Source organism: Psammomys obesus, unplaced genomic scaffold (assembly GCF_907164565.1).
Source record: "Psammomys obesus unplaced genomic scaffold, mPsaObe1.curated_primary_1811, whole genome shotgun sequence".
NCBI lineage: Eukaryota > Metazoa > Chordata > Mammalia > Rodentia > Muridae > Psammomys > Psammomys obesus.
In genome coordinates, this window is record NW_026596079.1 from 40,077,416 (window position 1) to 40,094,069 (window position 16,654).

Below are 16,654 nucleotides of genomic sequence, written 5' to 3' on the forward strand. Positions count from 1 at the left end.
ATAGATAGATAGATAGATAGATAGATAGATAGATAGATAGATAGATAGATAGATAGATAGATGATAGATAGATAGATAGATGGATGCTGAGTAGGTAGTTCATTTAGAAAAATCACACTTATTTAGATGACCACTTGGTAGGCTGTATGAACTTAAATGATTTAGGATTGAGAAGTAGAGCCCAAAGGCTTAATTAGTTTTGATCACGGTTCTCAGGGCCTGCTTCTCCATGGGAACATGTCGGTACTTCTTACAGCATGATAAAAAGGCCAGCAGACCCTTTACCACAATTTCATGCAAAACATCTACAGATTTCACACTCATTTGGACTTGGTAAAAAGGGGATGATATTGGCTATAAAAACCACTTGTAAGCACAGGCACCATGCCTAGCCAACTCAAAACAAACTCAGTGGCATTTGGGGACATTTTTAAACCCTACTGGCCTTTTGGTTATATATTATAGATTCCAATTTTGTGTTTTTATGGATTTTCTCGCCCACCTCTATGTGCATAAGTCTATGTATGTATGTGCTTTTTGTGTATGTGGTTTTTCTTTGGTTTTTCCTTCTCACCTCTGTTTGCTTGTTTTATTTGCCATTTTCTTCTCTAATGTGAGAGAAGTCATGGAACTGGATGGAGAGGTGGGAAGGACCAAGGAGGATGCAAGGGCAGGGAAACAGTGATCAGAACATACTATATGAAAAAATCTTTTTTTCTGTGTTAAGGGTATTTGTTTTTTAAACAGGGTTTCTCTGTGCAGCTTTGAGCTGTCCTGGAACTTGCCTTGTCGACCAGGCTGGCCTCAAACTTAGAGACCTGCCCACCTCTGCCTCCCAAGAGCTTGCACCAGCATACTTAAAATGACTATTAACATTCTAATTTTGTCCTGGAGATGAGAAGCAAAGAGAAGACACCTGCTAAAAACAGACCACAGTGGACAAGAATCCTTTTACCTGTGGGGAAATCAGGTACAACTAACCATGCTAGGCCTCTCCCCACTCACAATGGTTCAGCTTTAGCATTCACTCAGGCATCTGCCCACTTATGCTGAAGGTTCTCCTCACTCAGTGGCTGAATCACATGTCATAGGTGCTATAGTAAAACAAGACCAGAGTGGGTACCATTTTAATGACTGGTTTTAGCTTAGTAGGGGAGAGCATTTATCACACTCAAAAAAAAAAAAAAAAAAATCCAAGGGTAGGATGTAGCTCAGTGGTAGCACACTTGCCTAGCGTGTGCAGGGCTAGGGCATTCCTGTTCCATGACAGCCCATCACAACCAAGGCAAGAGCCTATGCCACTTCCTGACTTCCTAACAACGATGCTTCCAGTGTGACACAAACAAGGCTGCCATGACAGAGAGGCGGCCACCTCAGCTGATCCCCACGTTCACAACTCCACGGCTCTCCGGCATAGCTGCAGTTTTGCTTAATCAATTTTTCCTGGTGAACAATTTCACACTCACAACCATCTGGCAAGGAGACGGCTATCGATCACAGATCCATAGAGCTCATAAATCCATGGATTGTTTGACTCAGTTCACTTCATGGGAAATACAATCTACAAAGCAAACACTGATTGCTCTGAGATGACTGCTGACTGGAGTGAGCAGAGCAACGGTTTCAGCTTCTAGCAAGTTTGCTAACTCAAGGACTCCACAATAAGCCCCCAGTACAACAGCTGCCTTTCACAACCTTCTCTATCTAAACCACACAACGTATCTGATAACGTATCTCCCAGATAGTGTGACAGTTCCCTGGTCCACAGCCACACACCCTTCTGTGACTGACAGACTTCTACACACCAGTGGCAACCCTCCCACGAGACTGAATGACGCTTCAGCCATTTGCTTTTCTCCAACAGCACCTCTGAATACTTGGGGGCAGGTCAATTATACAACAATATCAGACTCCAAGATCCTTTCCTCAGTTTCAAAACTACAAAAGGTCATTGTTGACCTAAAGTGATGCCACATAAGGAGCAGAATGACAGAATTTTTTTTTCCTTTTTATTTCAAGGTCATTAAAAGTCTAGTTGTAAAACTACCTAATTTAAGGAAATGTGATGAGCTCTCAAGCACAGAGACCTTCTTCGGTCTGACTGTGCTCACTCCCGGCTGCAGAGAATGTAACAGGTGACCCAGCAGTGGCAGGGTTCCTGGGACCCCTTTGAGAACTACTGCTGCTGGCCACTGTGTTTGTCTCTGGTCCCTACCTGAAAGATAAAAAGTATCTATTGAGATAGATAAGGGACACTCAGATTTTAAACAAACACTGGGTGGGTAACTGTCTTGTGCAATAGAATTAATCAGACTCTCTGAAAGTCCACAGACTCTTTAGAGCTGAGCGGTGAGAACCAAAGAGACAGGTGTCGGGTCGGACATTTTGCCTACTGGCTACAATCACTAACATTAGTGCCCCTGGGCCTTATCTTCCTCACTAGAAAACCGCAGATGAAGTCTCCTGGTGGCGGGTGACTGTGAGGGCAGCCCTCATGAATAAACACTGAGAGTGAGCTCATAATTGCAAGGGTATGGCTGTCATGAAAGCAAACTTGTCATCTATCACACGTATATAACCTCTTCACCCTTCTGCCATGTAAAAATATAGCCATCTTCAGATGTGGCTCATGGCCCTTAGGTGTTTCTGTCCTAATGGCACTGGTACAGGAAGCCAGGTGAGGCACTTGCCATCTGCCAATATCCTTGCCTCTCTTTGGGAAATCAGCAGTGTCCTGAATCCTACTCTGTAGGCCCAGATAAGCTGAAAAGCCAATGCAATCAGAGGCACTGCTACTCAATGACATGAAAGCACATGCTCTTCGCACACTCTAGGACGAGAATAGGAGTGGTGGCTCACAATGACATCATCAGTAGATATTCTAAGATGTCATGACAAGTAAGTGGGCACAGGAACAGCGTTTCAAAATCAATGGATGGTGCTGGAACAACTCAGTATCCGTATACAATGGGACCTTGCTTCATATCATGTCTAAAAAAAGCCACGGAGATGGCTCAGCAGGTAAGGGCCACCATGTCTGGCAAGCTGAGTTCAGATCCAAATGGTGGAAAGAGAGAAATGACTTTCCAAAGTTGTCTTCTGACCTCCATCTGCACGTGCTCACATGGGTACACACACATAGACACATATATCAAAAATGGTAATAATTAGGCTGGGCAGCGGTGGTGCACACCTTTAATCCCAGCATGTGGGAGGCTGAGGCAGGTAGATCTGGGTTTGAGGCCAGGCTGGTCTACAGAGTAAGTTTCAGGAAAGCCAGGTCTACAGAAAGAAACCCTGTATAATAAATTAATAATAGTAGTAACAATAAGATAAATGCAAATTTAGAGCCAGGTGTATTGGTGCATGCTTTAAACCTAACACTGGAGAGGCAGGGACCGATGGAGAGCTCTGTGAGAGGGAGGACAGTCTGTGCTGCATAGCAAGTTCCAGGACAGTCAGGGTTATAGAGAGCCTGTCTCCAAAGAAAACAGGTAAATAAATACATTTAGAAAAAAAATATTTTTAAAGTTGATCAGAAAACTATATCTAAGGAGGAAACTACTATCTGTCCAGAAACAGATGCAAGAAAATTGTGAGACACTGGTTCAACCATACACATGAGAAAATTGTTGAGATACTGGTTTAGACACACACACATACATACAAGAAAAAAATGTTGACATTGGTTAAGGCAGACGCACACATGAGAAAATTGTTGAGACACTGGATTAGAAAAAGACATCTTAACATTTAAAAGCATAAACTATAAAAGACAAATTTGGTTAGATAAAGCAGATTTGATTATATAGAGATACTCTTTAAATGACATAGTTAAGAAGACAAAAACTCTGGAATTAAAAGCATATAGATGATAAAGACTTATCATATCCATTCCCATTGTCTAAAGACCTTTTTTCAACTTAGTAAAAGAAACATAAATTGCCCAAAGACTTGAACACACTCCACATAAGATACAAAGAAAGGCAAATCACGTGAAACAATATTCAGACTCATGAGACATCAAAGAAATGCAGACAGAAACCAAAATGGACACCACAGAAGAATCATTACATACAAACATTGGCAAGAGTGTGGAAAACAGGAATATTCTTACATCACTCATAGGAACGAAAATAACTCATAAGTGGCATATGTATGTACCTGATAAAGCACACAAATCTCTTAGTCCAACAATTAACTCTAGCCCTAGATAGCCACAAGAAATTAAAACATATACCTGCCTATTCAGAAAAGCATTAAGCATAATAATAAACTGAAAGCAATCAAATAGGCATCAACTAATGGATCAGTAAACAAATTGTGATACACATTTACCTTAGAATACTGAACTTCAAATTAAAAATACAAATGGTTTACCCATAAGTAAAAACAAAAAAATGAAAAAAGACAATGTAAAAGAGCATATTGCTTATTATATTCAACTTAACATGAAATTTTAAATGAGGTAACACTACAGTGGCAGAGGAAGATTTGTGACTGGCAAGAGCCAAGAGAAAGAATCCTTTAAGGCCAAAGAGGTTTTTTAGGGTAAATACTTTCTACACGCGGCTCTGACTGTGAGTGCCCAGATGGTAATAACTATCAAAATTCTAAGCTTATGTACTTAGAACTTGTGAATCTAAAACAAATCGATGTGTTCTGTGATGTTTGTGGGCCTGAGAGGAATATGAGCTCTCTATCCTTGACAAAGTACACACAAATAAAAGCCCACTGGATAATTGACAATGCAACCAACTTCTGGGGTACTCAGTCTGACGAAAGCCGCAAAGAGCTATGTTATTTAAAAAAAAAAAAAAAAAAGAATGGACATACAACATTTTTAGTGTCTACCATTTGGAAAGTTCAAAAGAGATAACGGTAATAAATTCCCAAAGCCAGAAGTTCTGCACACGCTTCTCTTAACCCCTCATAAATATTTAAGACTACTTAAACCAAAACAAAATGTCACCCACAAGACAATGCAGAAACAGTCCTCTGCCTGTTTAAAAATACCAAATTACCAACAAGCACGTTAAAAATAGGAGGTTGGCTGGAGAGACGGCTCAGAATTTAAGAGCAGTGGCTGCTCTTCCAGAGGACCAGGGTTCAATTCCCAGCACCCACATGGCAGCTCACAATCGTCTGTAACAGCAGTTCCCAGAGAATCCGACGCCCTCACACATGCAGGCAAAACATCAGTACACAGGAAATAACAAGTTTTTTGTTTTTTTTTTAAGTTTTAAAAAATAAGAGTAGATAAACCCTCAATTTCATTTGATCTCTTGGATGGAAAATGGAGATCAGCTGGGGATTCTAGGGTTGGTGCGGAGGGGACTCACCTCTGAGGCCCCATCCTTGAAGCTCTCACTGTAAGTGCTGTCAGGCGTACTGCGCTGGTCGTCCTTCAGATAGGAGCTGTGGCTGGCTATCGAGGGCAGGTCATACTGAGTCTGTTCAAATATGACAACCCGCTGCTCCTCGCCATCTGCGCGGGGGTAGTGCACAGGGGGAGCCATGAACACCGGGGTGAAATCCTCAGCTTTCACCACAGTGATGCCTGACACGGGGATGACGGCCGGACTCTCCGTGATGGACACGCTGTACTGCTCGCGCTTGGAACTCTCCACGTGCTCTTGGCTCAGGCAGAGGTTCACTGGGACGGTCTTCAGGACCTGCACTCGGTTCTCTCCTCCGCTCAAGTGGCTCTGGACTTCACTGGTGCCGAGACAGTTTCTGTGTGTTCAAACCCATGACATGATAGACTAAGAATAATCTCCACTTAAAAAACTAATAAAAACCAACAAAGCAGGGGCTGGAGAGATGGGTCGGCGGTTAAGAGCACTGGCTGCTCTTCCAGGGGCCTGGGTTCAATCCCAGCACCCACAGGCTGTTCGCAACGTTCTGTAACTCTAGTTCCGGGAAATCTGACACAGTCACACAGACATACATACAGGCACAGTATCAATGTACATAAAAGTAAATAAATTATTTAAAAAGCAAACAATGCAGGCAGCTGTCTTGCTAAATCCTGAGCGGAAGGGCTGATGGGAACTTCACAACAGGGCGTTATGCATCTTTGTGTCATTATAAGACAGTGTGCTAAGTATGTGTGCTCCTGGGGGTCATAAAGTCTCAACCCTCTCTATAAAACAACTCCGACCCCACCAGGCGCACACCTGTAATCCCAGCACTCTGGAAGCAGAGGCAGGCGAATCTCTGTGAGTTTGAGGCCAGCCTGGTCTACAAAAATGAATCCAGGACAGCCAAGGCTGCACAGAGAAAGCCTTTCTCAAAAAACCAAAACCCAAAAACTCTACCTCACTTTAAAAAAAAAAGATGGCCCTAAATCTTATCATGTCTTGACGTCTATCTTTTAGCTCTCAGGAAGTAGAAGCACTGGGATACTGAATATTAAAACCAGCCAGTAAGATACACCAGGTTCCAAGGACCAGGGTAATCTATCAACAAGACAGAAGTACAAAAAAGGAGGAAGAATGGAAGGAGCAGTCTAGATTAAAAGCGACTCTTAAAACCCTAAAACCAGCCTTATGTGATGGCTCATACATTAATACCAGCACTCAGGAACAAGGCAGGTGGATCCTCAAGTTCAAAGCTAGCCAGGGTTACACAGTGAAACACTGTCTCTTTTTGTTTTGCTTTTGTTTGGTTTGGTTTTTGGTTTTTTGAGTCAAAATTTCTCTGTACAGCTTTGGCTGTCCTAGAGTTACTGGACAGCTTGAAACCCTGTCTTAAATAAATGAATACAATCTGAACATCCAATCATGATGGGTAGATATGATATGATTTTCTGAACATCCAATCACGATGGGTAGATATGACACTATTTGGATCTTGAATAAACCAACGTGGTGAGTACGAGGTGTTGCGACTTTCGAGGCGGTCTGAATTCGGCAATATTTTATATTGTTAATTTAGTTCTTGATGAGATCTTAAGTTTATGTAATAAAATGTCCTCAGTTTTTAAAGAGGCAAGGGAGAAGTAAAGATGAAATGATTTGACAGTGGGATTTCTTTTTTTCCATTTTTTTTTTAGCTCTGGCAGTCCTAATCTTACTTTGTAAACCACGTTGGCTTCAAACTAAGAAACCAGCCTACCTCTGCCTCCTAAGTGCTGGGACTACAGGTGTGTGCCACCACGCCAGGCGATGGTGGGATTTTTAAGGTGATTAAGGTAAACATGGTAGAGCTCAAGGAAAAATGGCAAAAACCTACCACTGCTGCACTGCTACCCAGGAAGGGGCTGGTCTGTACTTCTGTACGTGGACGGAAATTCCAAAAGGCAGCTCATGCTTGCAGGCCCAACAACTGGGAGCCTCTAGGAAGATTACTCAAGCGTGAGGCCAGCCTGGGTTACTTACTGAGTTCCAGGGTAACCTGGGGTACTGAGTAAGACTTTGTCTCAACCACAGAGAGGGCAGATAGACATAGTAATTTGAAGGATTGGTGGGAAGGATATTTTTCACAAGTCTATGAAACAAAATAAGAAATTATCATCAACTGAGAAATAACTGTTCACAGATATTTTAGCATTTACTTATTTAGGGTTTAAGGAAATATTTAAGTGGGCTTACGTACAATGAGCTCATTGGCCACCTCTGGAAGAAAACAGTTTAGAAAGTTAAGTTTTTGCAGGATATAATGAAATCCTTTCATTTATATTAAAGAATCTGGGTGAAATCAAAGGAGTAAAGAGGAATGTGTGATTACTTACTCACAAAGACCCTGGATCAGGTAAGCTTGTGGAAGAGCATTTGTGAATGGTTCTCAATAGAACAGAGAAGAAAAAGTATGATTTTTATTGATCCTTGTCTTTGTTCATTGTGAATTTGAGTTTCTTCATCTAGTAACTAGTGCTATTTGGGGTCAACTGGCATATTCTGTTGCAAGAAATAAATGTTTAAAAAAAATTGATTTTCTAAAGAATGAAGCTCTCTAAGTTCCATTCTGAAGAGAGAAATCTAATTATCTCTGCACTTACCTACCAAGCAAGAGTTGGTGATTTTAGCTTGATTTTCAGACAGAACTTCAAAATGAAGCTTCAGAAAGAACAACTCTACTTAAGCAAATCAAGAGGAGACAGCTAAACATCTGAGGCTATCACAGACCTGCAGCAGTGACTCTAAAAGCTAACTCCCTGAGGAATAAAATCTATAGATCTACAAGCATCATAGCTTTAAGCAAAAACTACTCTCATGGTCAAATAACAGAGTAGATCACATAGAAGATACATGAAGATTTAGACGTTATGTTTAATGTGAATCTAATGAGACAAATGGTGCCCAAATTCAGACCACCCATTTGCACCAACACTCATAAAGCCCACTGTTCTGAGTACTTCGTGGAATGTTAATAGATGCTCCCTCAAAAAAAGTAGTCCATTATAAAAATCAGTGTTAAAAAACAAACAGGAAAAAACTGTGTTGCCATAACAAGACCACCTTAGTGGATCCAAACAAGCCCGACATGATAAAAGCCCTTGGGCATCCCTTTATCTCTTTAGTTGTAATTCAGTACTTCCCTACCCCATTACCTCCAGGACCACCAATATCTGTGGATAAGGCCCTGCAGGCTGGCTGTAAAAAGGTTCTCCTATACAGATTGCTAAACACGACAATTACCCTCTGTCTGCGATATCCAAACTTCTCTTTAGTCTATTTCAGGGCCAATTTCTTTACTCTCTACTTATTACAAAAATGAATTTTAGGCAAAGAACACAGTCAAAATCTTATTATCAAATAAATAAGAAAACTACAGAGCTTATAAAGCTAGTCAAATTGTTAAGTGTAAAAAAACCACAGACTCAGGAGTCACCATCTGGTGAACTACACTTCTAGAATAGATTTAATGTTAAGACTTCATGCCACAGAATTTCAGAACAACTTCCCCAAATGGGTAAATAGAATAAAGCACAAATCTTCATTCGGAATCTCTCTCCATCCCACTGCAGGGGCAGAGACTGATGAGTGATTTGTGGGCCAATAGTTGAACAAAACATTTCAGTTCTTCTGGTCCCCTCTTTCTTGTTACATGATCCTGTCCTGAAGACAAGGGACACTTCAGCCATTCCTGACCACCACGGTAAGTGTGATTTCCTGATGAAACAGGATGGGGCAACCCCTCAGTCACAAATGGAAGGTGACAAACTGTGTGTCCAGAAATAAAGCTGTCACCACCCCTCCCCTTTTAGTCTCAGTTCATCTATGTCTTCTTGCCACCCAGCTTCTTGGCTCCACCAGGCACAAAAGCCAGATGACATATGACCTCCTAACACCTTGGTGGTGCTGGCAGTGCCCCAGTCTGCGCTAGCTGCCTCCCTGAGCTCATTAACCACTTTTTCTCACCAAGGGGAATCCTTGAGAGTCTCTCATTCCCTTAAGGGCCAGACTGCAGGAAAGAGTGTGAAACTGGGCAGAAAACTGCATTCAATAGCAGGCTTTTACTGGAAATCACCTCCTCATCAGCTCTTCATCTGAGAGAGTTTGCTGGTGACCCTCTGGATGTACAGGCAAAAATATGCCATTTGCTCTTTCTAGCAAGAGATCAAGCTTTGGTCCAGCCTCCCAAAAGACAGAAGAAGCAGGGTTTTTTGGCCCTACCTCTTCTGAAAAGCTAATTTCCAGCTCAAGTTATATTTTTAATTTAATTTTCATGCATATGAATGTTTTGCCTGCAGGCATCTACATGCACCATTTACATATCTGGTACCCATGGAGATTGGAAAAGGGTGACAGCTCCCCTAAAACTGGAGTTAGGAAGGTTGTGAACCACCATGAGGGTGCTAGGAATCAAACCCAGGACCTACGCAAAAGCAGCCAGTGCTCTAAACCATTGAGCCACTCTTCTTTACAGGTAGGGGGTAGGTAGTTTCTTGAGACAAGGTCTCTCTATGTAGCCCTGGCCATCTTGGAATTTGAAGTGTAGATCAGGCTAGCCTCAAACTCTGACACCTGCCTCTGCTTCCAAGTGCTGGGATTAAAGGCATGTGCCATTGTGCCTGGTTTTCTTTTTACAAAAAAAAAAAAAAAAAAAAAAAAATAGAAAAGAAGTTATTCCTAAGGGACAAATATTTGCTGCATCATACCTTTTATCCGGGTCTTCTTGGTTGTCACTTGCTTTGCTCACAGACAGAAGTCTCTTGTCTCGAGGAACCTGGAAATTAGAGGTCAACCATCAGCCAGACTTGCTGAGTGTGTGCATAGGCAGACACCAACACAGGCAAAGAACACTTCCTTTTTGAAGATGAAGAGGTTATGGTCAGAAAATGGTTAAGACTGAGTAGCCTGATAGGCTGGAGAGATGGCTCAGAAGTTTAAGAGCATTGGCTGCTCTTCCAGAGGTCCTGAGTTCAAGTGCCAGCAACCACATGGTGGCTCACAACCATCTATAATGAGATCTGGTGCCCTCTTCTGGCCTTCAGATGTACATGCAGGCAGAACATTGTATACATAATAAATAAATCTTTAAAAAAAAAAAAAGAGAGGCCAGAGGAAACCACAAAGAGGTGACCAGTGTAGGCTCATGATAACTGTAATTCAGCTGACCTAGGACCCTCCTATGTGCTCCCAGCCTTAGGCATGGGTGAGGGGAAGAGCCATGTGTGTGGAGTAAAGATGGGTATGAAAGAGCGCAACCCATTAAGGAGGAGTAAGTTTTCTTGCTGGAGCTGGACACCAGGCTGACCAGGGGTTGGGGAAGACACTGGGCAGGCAAGGGCCTTACAGTTCAACTAGTGTGATAATGAGACTCTAACAGGAGTGCTCCCTAGCCACGCCACTCCCTAGGAAGCTTGCCTCCAGTCTTTCTGATGTATCACATTCCTAACTGTGATGCCAACATCTCACCTGACACATTATTGAAAAGCACTAATGAGAAAAGGGAGATTCCACTATCTCCAGACAAAATTGGATTTGGTTGAGTAGGTAGATATTTTTGCATTTGCTTTTGGACTTGAGTGTTTGCTTGCTTCTGGCTAACTTTGAAGAGTTTCTTCTGAACCACTAGTCTCACTGTTGAGACAAACACACATTTTTGGGAAGTATCCTTCTAATGTACTCCTCAAGAAATTCCTATAAGTTCCACTCAACCAAATACAAAAGCTGAGATGGCTGAAGTAGGGAAGTAGCCAAAATGGGGCCAAGTTGGAAACCTATAGTTTGATCACTCATGCTCAAAAGCAGCTGAAATGTGGGAAGTCACATACAAAAGTCTACGGCTCTGCCAGCTCCTACGGACCTGCTTGTTTATGTCTCACAAGCATGTCTCTGGTGGAATAAAAGAACCATTTCACATTTACTACGATAACGTGACAGCAAATGTCAGAATAATTTCTAAAGCTTAGAGTTTAAAAGGAGAATGATTCTATTTCATCAACTGATCTCCTTGAGAAAAGCATCTGTCTCTCACAGGACAGTCACCTCTTTCTGAATTCCAAAACAGAAAGATGTGACTGTGCAGGGAACTAACAAGGACTTAGTGCCATCATTCAAACCCACTGTTCAAACAAAAGAGACTAGTTCTAGCTGCCCATGGTGGGGATCACCTATCCTAGCACCTGGGAGACAGAGGTAGAAGGATTTCTGTGAATGTTGAAGCCAGCCTGGTCTACATATCGAGTTCTAGGACAGTAAGAGGTATACAGAGGGATCCTGCCTCAAAAACAACAAAAAGACTAGCTCTTTCCTTAGGCACTAAAAGGTTTCAGACAAAAAGATACAAATCTTTCATGAAATATAAGGAACCATATAACTTAGGAGTTAGTCACAAGTTCTTAGGAGAGACAGACAAAAGGAACAAAGTAGATTTAGGTATCAGTTTTGTGTTAATTCTATACCTTGCATCCCAAAATATTTGCAGACAGGTTTGAGCCTGAATCATGATGTTTGCAAATGGATATACTTAGTATCACATTTTCCAACATTCAACTACCCAGTTGTGGTAAACCAAATATGTTCCCTTGTAAATTAACTACTAATTACTTATTTCTCAAGGTATGCTTCTCTTTTTTACTAATACAAATCCAATATAACAACAAACACAAGTATTTGAAATTGTGCCCATTTCACAGCAAGAACAAAATCTATTTTAAAAATAAAATCAATGAGGTGAGGGACACGGTGTCGTGTGTAGAGTGTAGCACAGGCCTGATGACCTGAGTTGGGTCCCAGAACCCATATAAAAGTCTGGATGGAGTGGCACACATCTGTGATACAGCATTCTTACCCTGAATTTGGAGGTGGAGACAGGTAAGCAGACAGAAGCCCAAGGACTAGCTAGCCAGGTGTCTGCAGCAAAGCAGCACAAACAAAAGTTCTCTCTCTCTCTCTCTCTCTCTCTGTCTGTATCTCTGTGTCTCTCAAACACATACTAAATACATTTACTAAAGAAAAAAAAGAATAAAAACAATGTATTTCTTCTAAATATACCAACATATTTCTTTAAAGCGTTTTAAAACTATTAATTATCATATTGATCATAAAAGTCAGAAAAGAAATTGTCACAACCTTTATACTTAAAACAGGAACATTTTAATTATATGTCAACAGATTTTAATTGATAAAACTGTTAAATTTTTACTATTTTTCTGTTATAAAGGAAAACTGTTTTTCCTTTTCTAAGCATCAGACTAAAACAAGCAAACAAGAAGACACATAGCATGCCAGGAATGAGCTAGGTTGGTAAATGAAGCGTTCTCTACCCTTATACCAGTCTCTACAAACTTCAACATGCTTTCATTTCAGATTTCAGAGCTGTTCCTGTGCTTTTCTTTTCTTCTTTCCCACCAAGAAAGGGTGTTTCTGTATAGTCCTGGATATCTGGGAATTTGACCTGTAGACCAGCCTGGCCTGGAACTTAGAGATCTGCCTACCTCTGCCTCTCGGTGCTGGACTAAAGGTGTGCCCACCTCTAAGAACAGGCTGTCAGTCTGCCAACAGCTAGGAGGAGAAAGACATCCTAGACCAGCAAATGTACCAGTGAAGTAACCTGCAGTTTCTAACAATAAATAATGTACTTATTTGAACTGATAACGTCCCTAGTCCCTCATACCTTGCTCTCTACAATAGGAAGCAGAGAACCAAGGTCAAATTGTTATTAATGGTTTTGTCCAAAGCTGATTTCCCACAATGGAAGGAGACTGAGAGGTGGCTGTCAGGTCTTAGTTTAGGATCGCCAACTGGCAAGAAAGCATTCCCAGCATCCTGCAACTGCCAGCACTGGCTAAAGTCATCGGTAATCACAGCAGCCATGGAGCTCTTTATTTGCTAAATAAACTTGCTGACTTTTTACACCTCACCAGTTCCCAGAGGGCATTGTTACATATAATTCTTTATACTTAAAACCCACTATTGCTTGCTTAATTTCCTGAGATACTCTTACTTTGAAACTACTGTGTGACCAGTATTTCCCCTAATGTTACATTCAGTTTTAAAGACTTTTTCAAAATGGAAACAAAAGGAGACAATCAGGGCTAGAGTTGTTGAACACCCCTCACTAATGCCCTCATTGGGATGATCTCCAGAAAGTAGAGACATATAGGCACCTGGATGATTCTTATTAAACTAAAAAATCTAGAAACTTAATAATCACTGATCATGGAACCACTACAAAAAGTGAAGTTCCTAACCATGAAGCAAAATGACAGAAGGGAAATAAGTAATATTCCAGCTCATGGGGATCTGAAGCCCTTTTCTGGTTTCTTCAGACAGAGAGATAGACACGTAGACACACACATACACACTCACACAAGAGGGGGGGGAAGAATTTTAATTCAAAACATGGCTGCCCTAGCAAAAGAGATCACATCCAAAGACCTTCTATGTCTGTGTGATCTGAATGAAACACAGACAAGGCTTTAATCCCAGGAGACAGAGGCAGCAGATTTCTGAGTTCAAGGGCAGCCTGGTATAGGACAAGTTTCAGGTAAAGAAAAGCTTAGGTCCAGGCATGGTAGAGGCATGCAGATCTCTGAGTTCTAGTCAGTTCTGTTAAGGAATCTGGTTCAATCAGTGAGTTGAGAGGCAGAGCAGGGGAGCTGAGTCCATGGCCGTTCAGTTCAAGGAATTCAGAGGCAGTTTTGCTGGGAGAATTTTTCAGAGACAGGTGGGAGAGAAAACAAGCTAGACACAGGTGAAGACTGAATGAGCAAGACAATGAGGAGACAGAGATTAAAACAGACTGCTAGAGTTATTTTGAGGTCAAGCAGAGCAACCGAACTGAGAAACTGAGAGAAGCCATATTGAATCTGTCAGCTTGGAGAGGAGTTTGAGCCAGAACAGCTAAGCTGAACCAGCAGCCAGAGTTCAGAACAACAAAAGAAAGAGTGAGCTTATTTATTCAGCAGCTAATCTCAGAGGCTGAAAGCATTCTAGGACTAGATTAAATTGTGTGGAGGTTAGAAGCTTCCAGGACTAGGCCTAGGTTAGCAGGTAAGGCAGTAAGCCTCCAAGACAACAATACCTCAGGATAATAAGTTACTTTAAGATATATATAGATATACAGAGAGATTTTCTTTTAAAGAAAGAAGTGTGTCCACTTGGGGGTGGTGACACACGACTTTAATCCAGCACTTGAGAGTTTGTAAAGCCCAGTAGATCTCTGCAAGTTCAAGGTCAGCCAGGGCCACATAGAGGCACCCTGTCTTGAAAAACCAAGAGAGTATCTCCTAATTAAAACTTTTGTGTGGTCATGAAATTGGGTTTCATGGGGGCTGGGGGACAAAAAGAAGCAGAATTCCACCCAAGTCCACTGGCCTAGTACAAAGAATCTATTCCACCTTACCATGGGTAAAATGAGGCCTTGGAGGCAGGGAGAGGAGGGAGGCTGGTCTACGGGGCCCACCTTGTAGTAGTCATAGAGAAGGCCTAGGGCAGCAGCACTGTCCTCATCCCCGTTGATGCTCATCATGGCTTTGGTGGCCGCAGTCAGCGGATTCTCCAGGTATGACTTCCAGGCTTCATCCTCACTTGTATAGGCTCTTCGGTTATTGAAGGGAGGGTCACCAGGCATGGGCACTAAGGCCACTAGTCTTTTATTACTGTAAAAAAAACAGGGAAATCTAAGGCTCATTATGAGGGAATGTTGCAGTTTCTCTGATACCATACAGGTCATGTAGTTGCACTGATCTGTAGTTCCCGAGAGCGAGGCAGGTTAAAGCTGAAATGATCACCACACTGCACTAAGAAAGCCTCCACCTACATCTTCACTGTGAATGAAGAGTAACAGCTTTTAAAAGGTAGTTTGGTTTGAGGTAAAAACAGTAGTAAAGAGCGCTTACTGCACTTCCGGAAGACCCAGGTTGCGTTCCCAGCATCCACATCAGGCAGCTCACAACCACCTGTAGCTACAGCTCCAAGGGAATCAGACGCTCTGTAGCCTCCCCAGGCACTCAACTCATGTGGTGCACATAACCTCACTCAAACACACATAACAAACAAACATTTTTTAAGGGTAGATCGTGTCTTAGTTAGGGTTTGGGGTTTTTTTTTTTTGTTTGTTTTTCTAGTAAAACACTGTGACCAAAAAGCAGGTTGAGCAGAAAAGGGTTTATTAAGCTTACACTTCCACATTGCTGTTCATCACTGAAGGAACTTAGGACACGAACTCAGGCAGGGCAGGAACCTGGAGGCAGGAGCTGATGCAGAGGCCATGGAGGGATGCTGCCAACTGGCTTGTTTCCCATAGCTTGCAGCCTGCTTGCAGGAACCAAGACCACCAGCCCTGGGCTGGCAGCACCTATCACAGGCTGGGGCCTCCCCGACTGATCACTACTTGAAGTGATTCCTTACAGCTGGCTTTCCTGCAGGCGTTTTCTCACCGAGGCTCTCCCATCTCAGACGAGTCTAGCTTGTGTCAAGTTTACACACAATGCCAGCCAGTACAGTACACCTACTTATTTTATGCCGGTTTCTTTCAAACTTGGCTTTCTGAACCTAATCATTCCCAGTAATTTAATTATTCTTCATTAATGAGCACTAGGATAGAACCCTGTGAGAGAATAATTTTCCTTTAAATTCTAATTTAAAACATTAACTATGTATAGTCGACAGGTTAATGATTCAAATTGTTTTGTTTTCATCTTGCTTGAAATCCCTGGCAAATTATAGATAATATAAATCTCCTAATTAGCACGGCACCATAAGACACTTGGCGAACACAACACATTACATACAGATAACGCTGTGTAGTAGAGCTGTGGAGGTACAGTGAGAATATGGACTCTGAAGTGATGACCTCATCACTGCAGGACTCTACTGCATTTAGATGATATGGAAGTGTTATGTTACTAAGCCCAATGGGGAGACTGATGGCGTAGTTGGCACGAATCAATTCTACCAAGGCAAACCTTGTTAAAGCAGCAATCCACAAGGCAAGGTCTAAGGTCAATGAGACAACAATGACTCAGGTACCTACAGAACATAGTCCTTTGCAGCTCCCCATACATGGCTGGCACTGAGCTCCCAAGTCTGGAGAAACTCTGACACTCATTTCTTGGCTCTTTTTTTTTTCACTCACTGAAAGGGAACAATGATACACTGTATTCAAGTAACACTTACTTGGGACAGTCACATGACATGAATATGCAGCAATGCTGGTGACAAAATAACAACAATCAATGGAAATCCAGCTGCCAACA

At 42.0% G+C, this 16,654-nt stretch overlaps 1 protein-coding gene across 2 annotated transcripts in view; it reads right to left on the reverse strand.

Annotated features, from left to right (window-relative positions):
• Grhl2 (grainyhead like transcription factor 2) overlaps positions 1 to 16,654 on the reverse strand; it is a 123,228-nt gene that overhangs the window by 76,007 nt on the left and 30,567 nt on the right. For both annotated transcript variants that reach the window (XM_055626749.1, XM_055626747.1), the window contains exons 2-4: positions 14,860 to 15,055; positions 10,106 to 10,173; positions 5,343 to 5,736 (exon numbers count right to left, since the gene is read on the reverse strand). In XM_055626749.1, the coding sequence (XP_055482724.1) occupies positions 5,343 to 5,736; positions 10,106 to 10,173; positions 14,860 to 15,055 (658 nt within the window). The remainder of the gene's footprint in view (positions 1 to 5,342; positions 5,737 to 10,105; positions 10,174 to 14,859; positions 15,056 to 16,654) is intronic.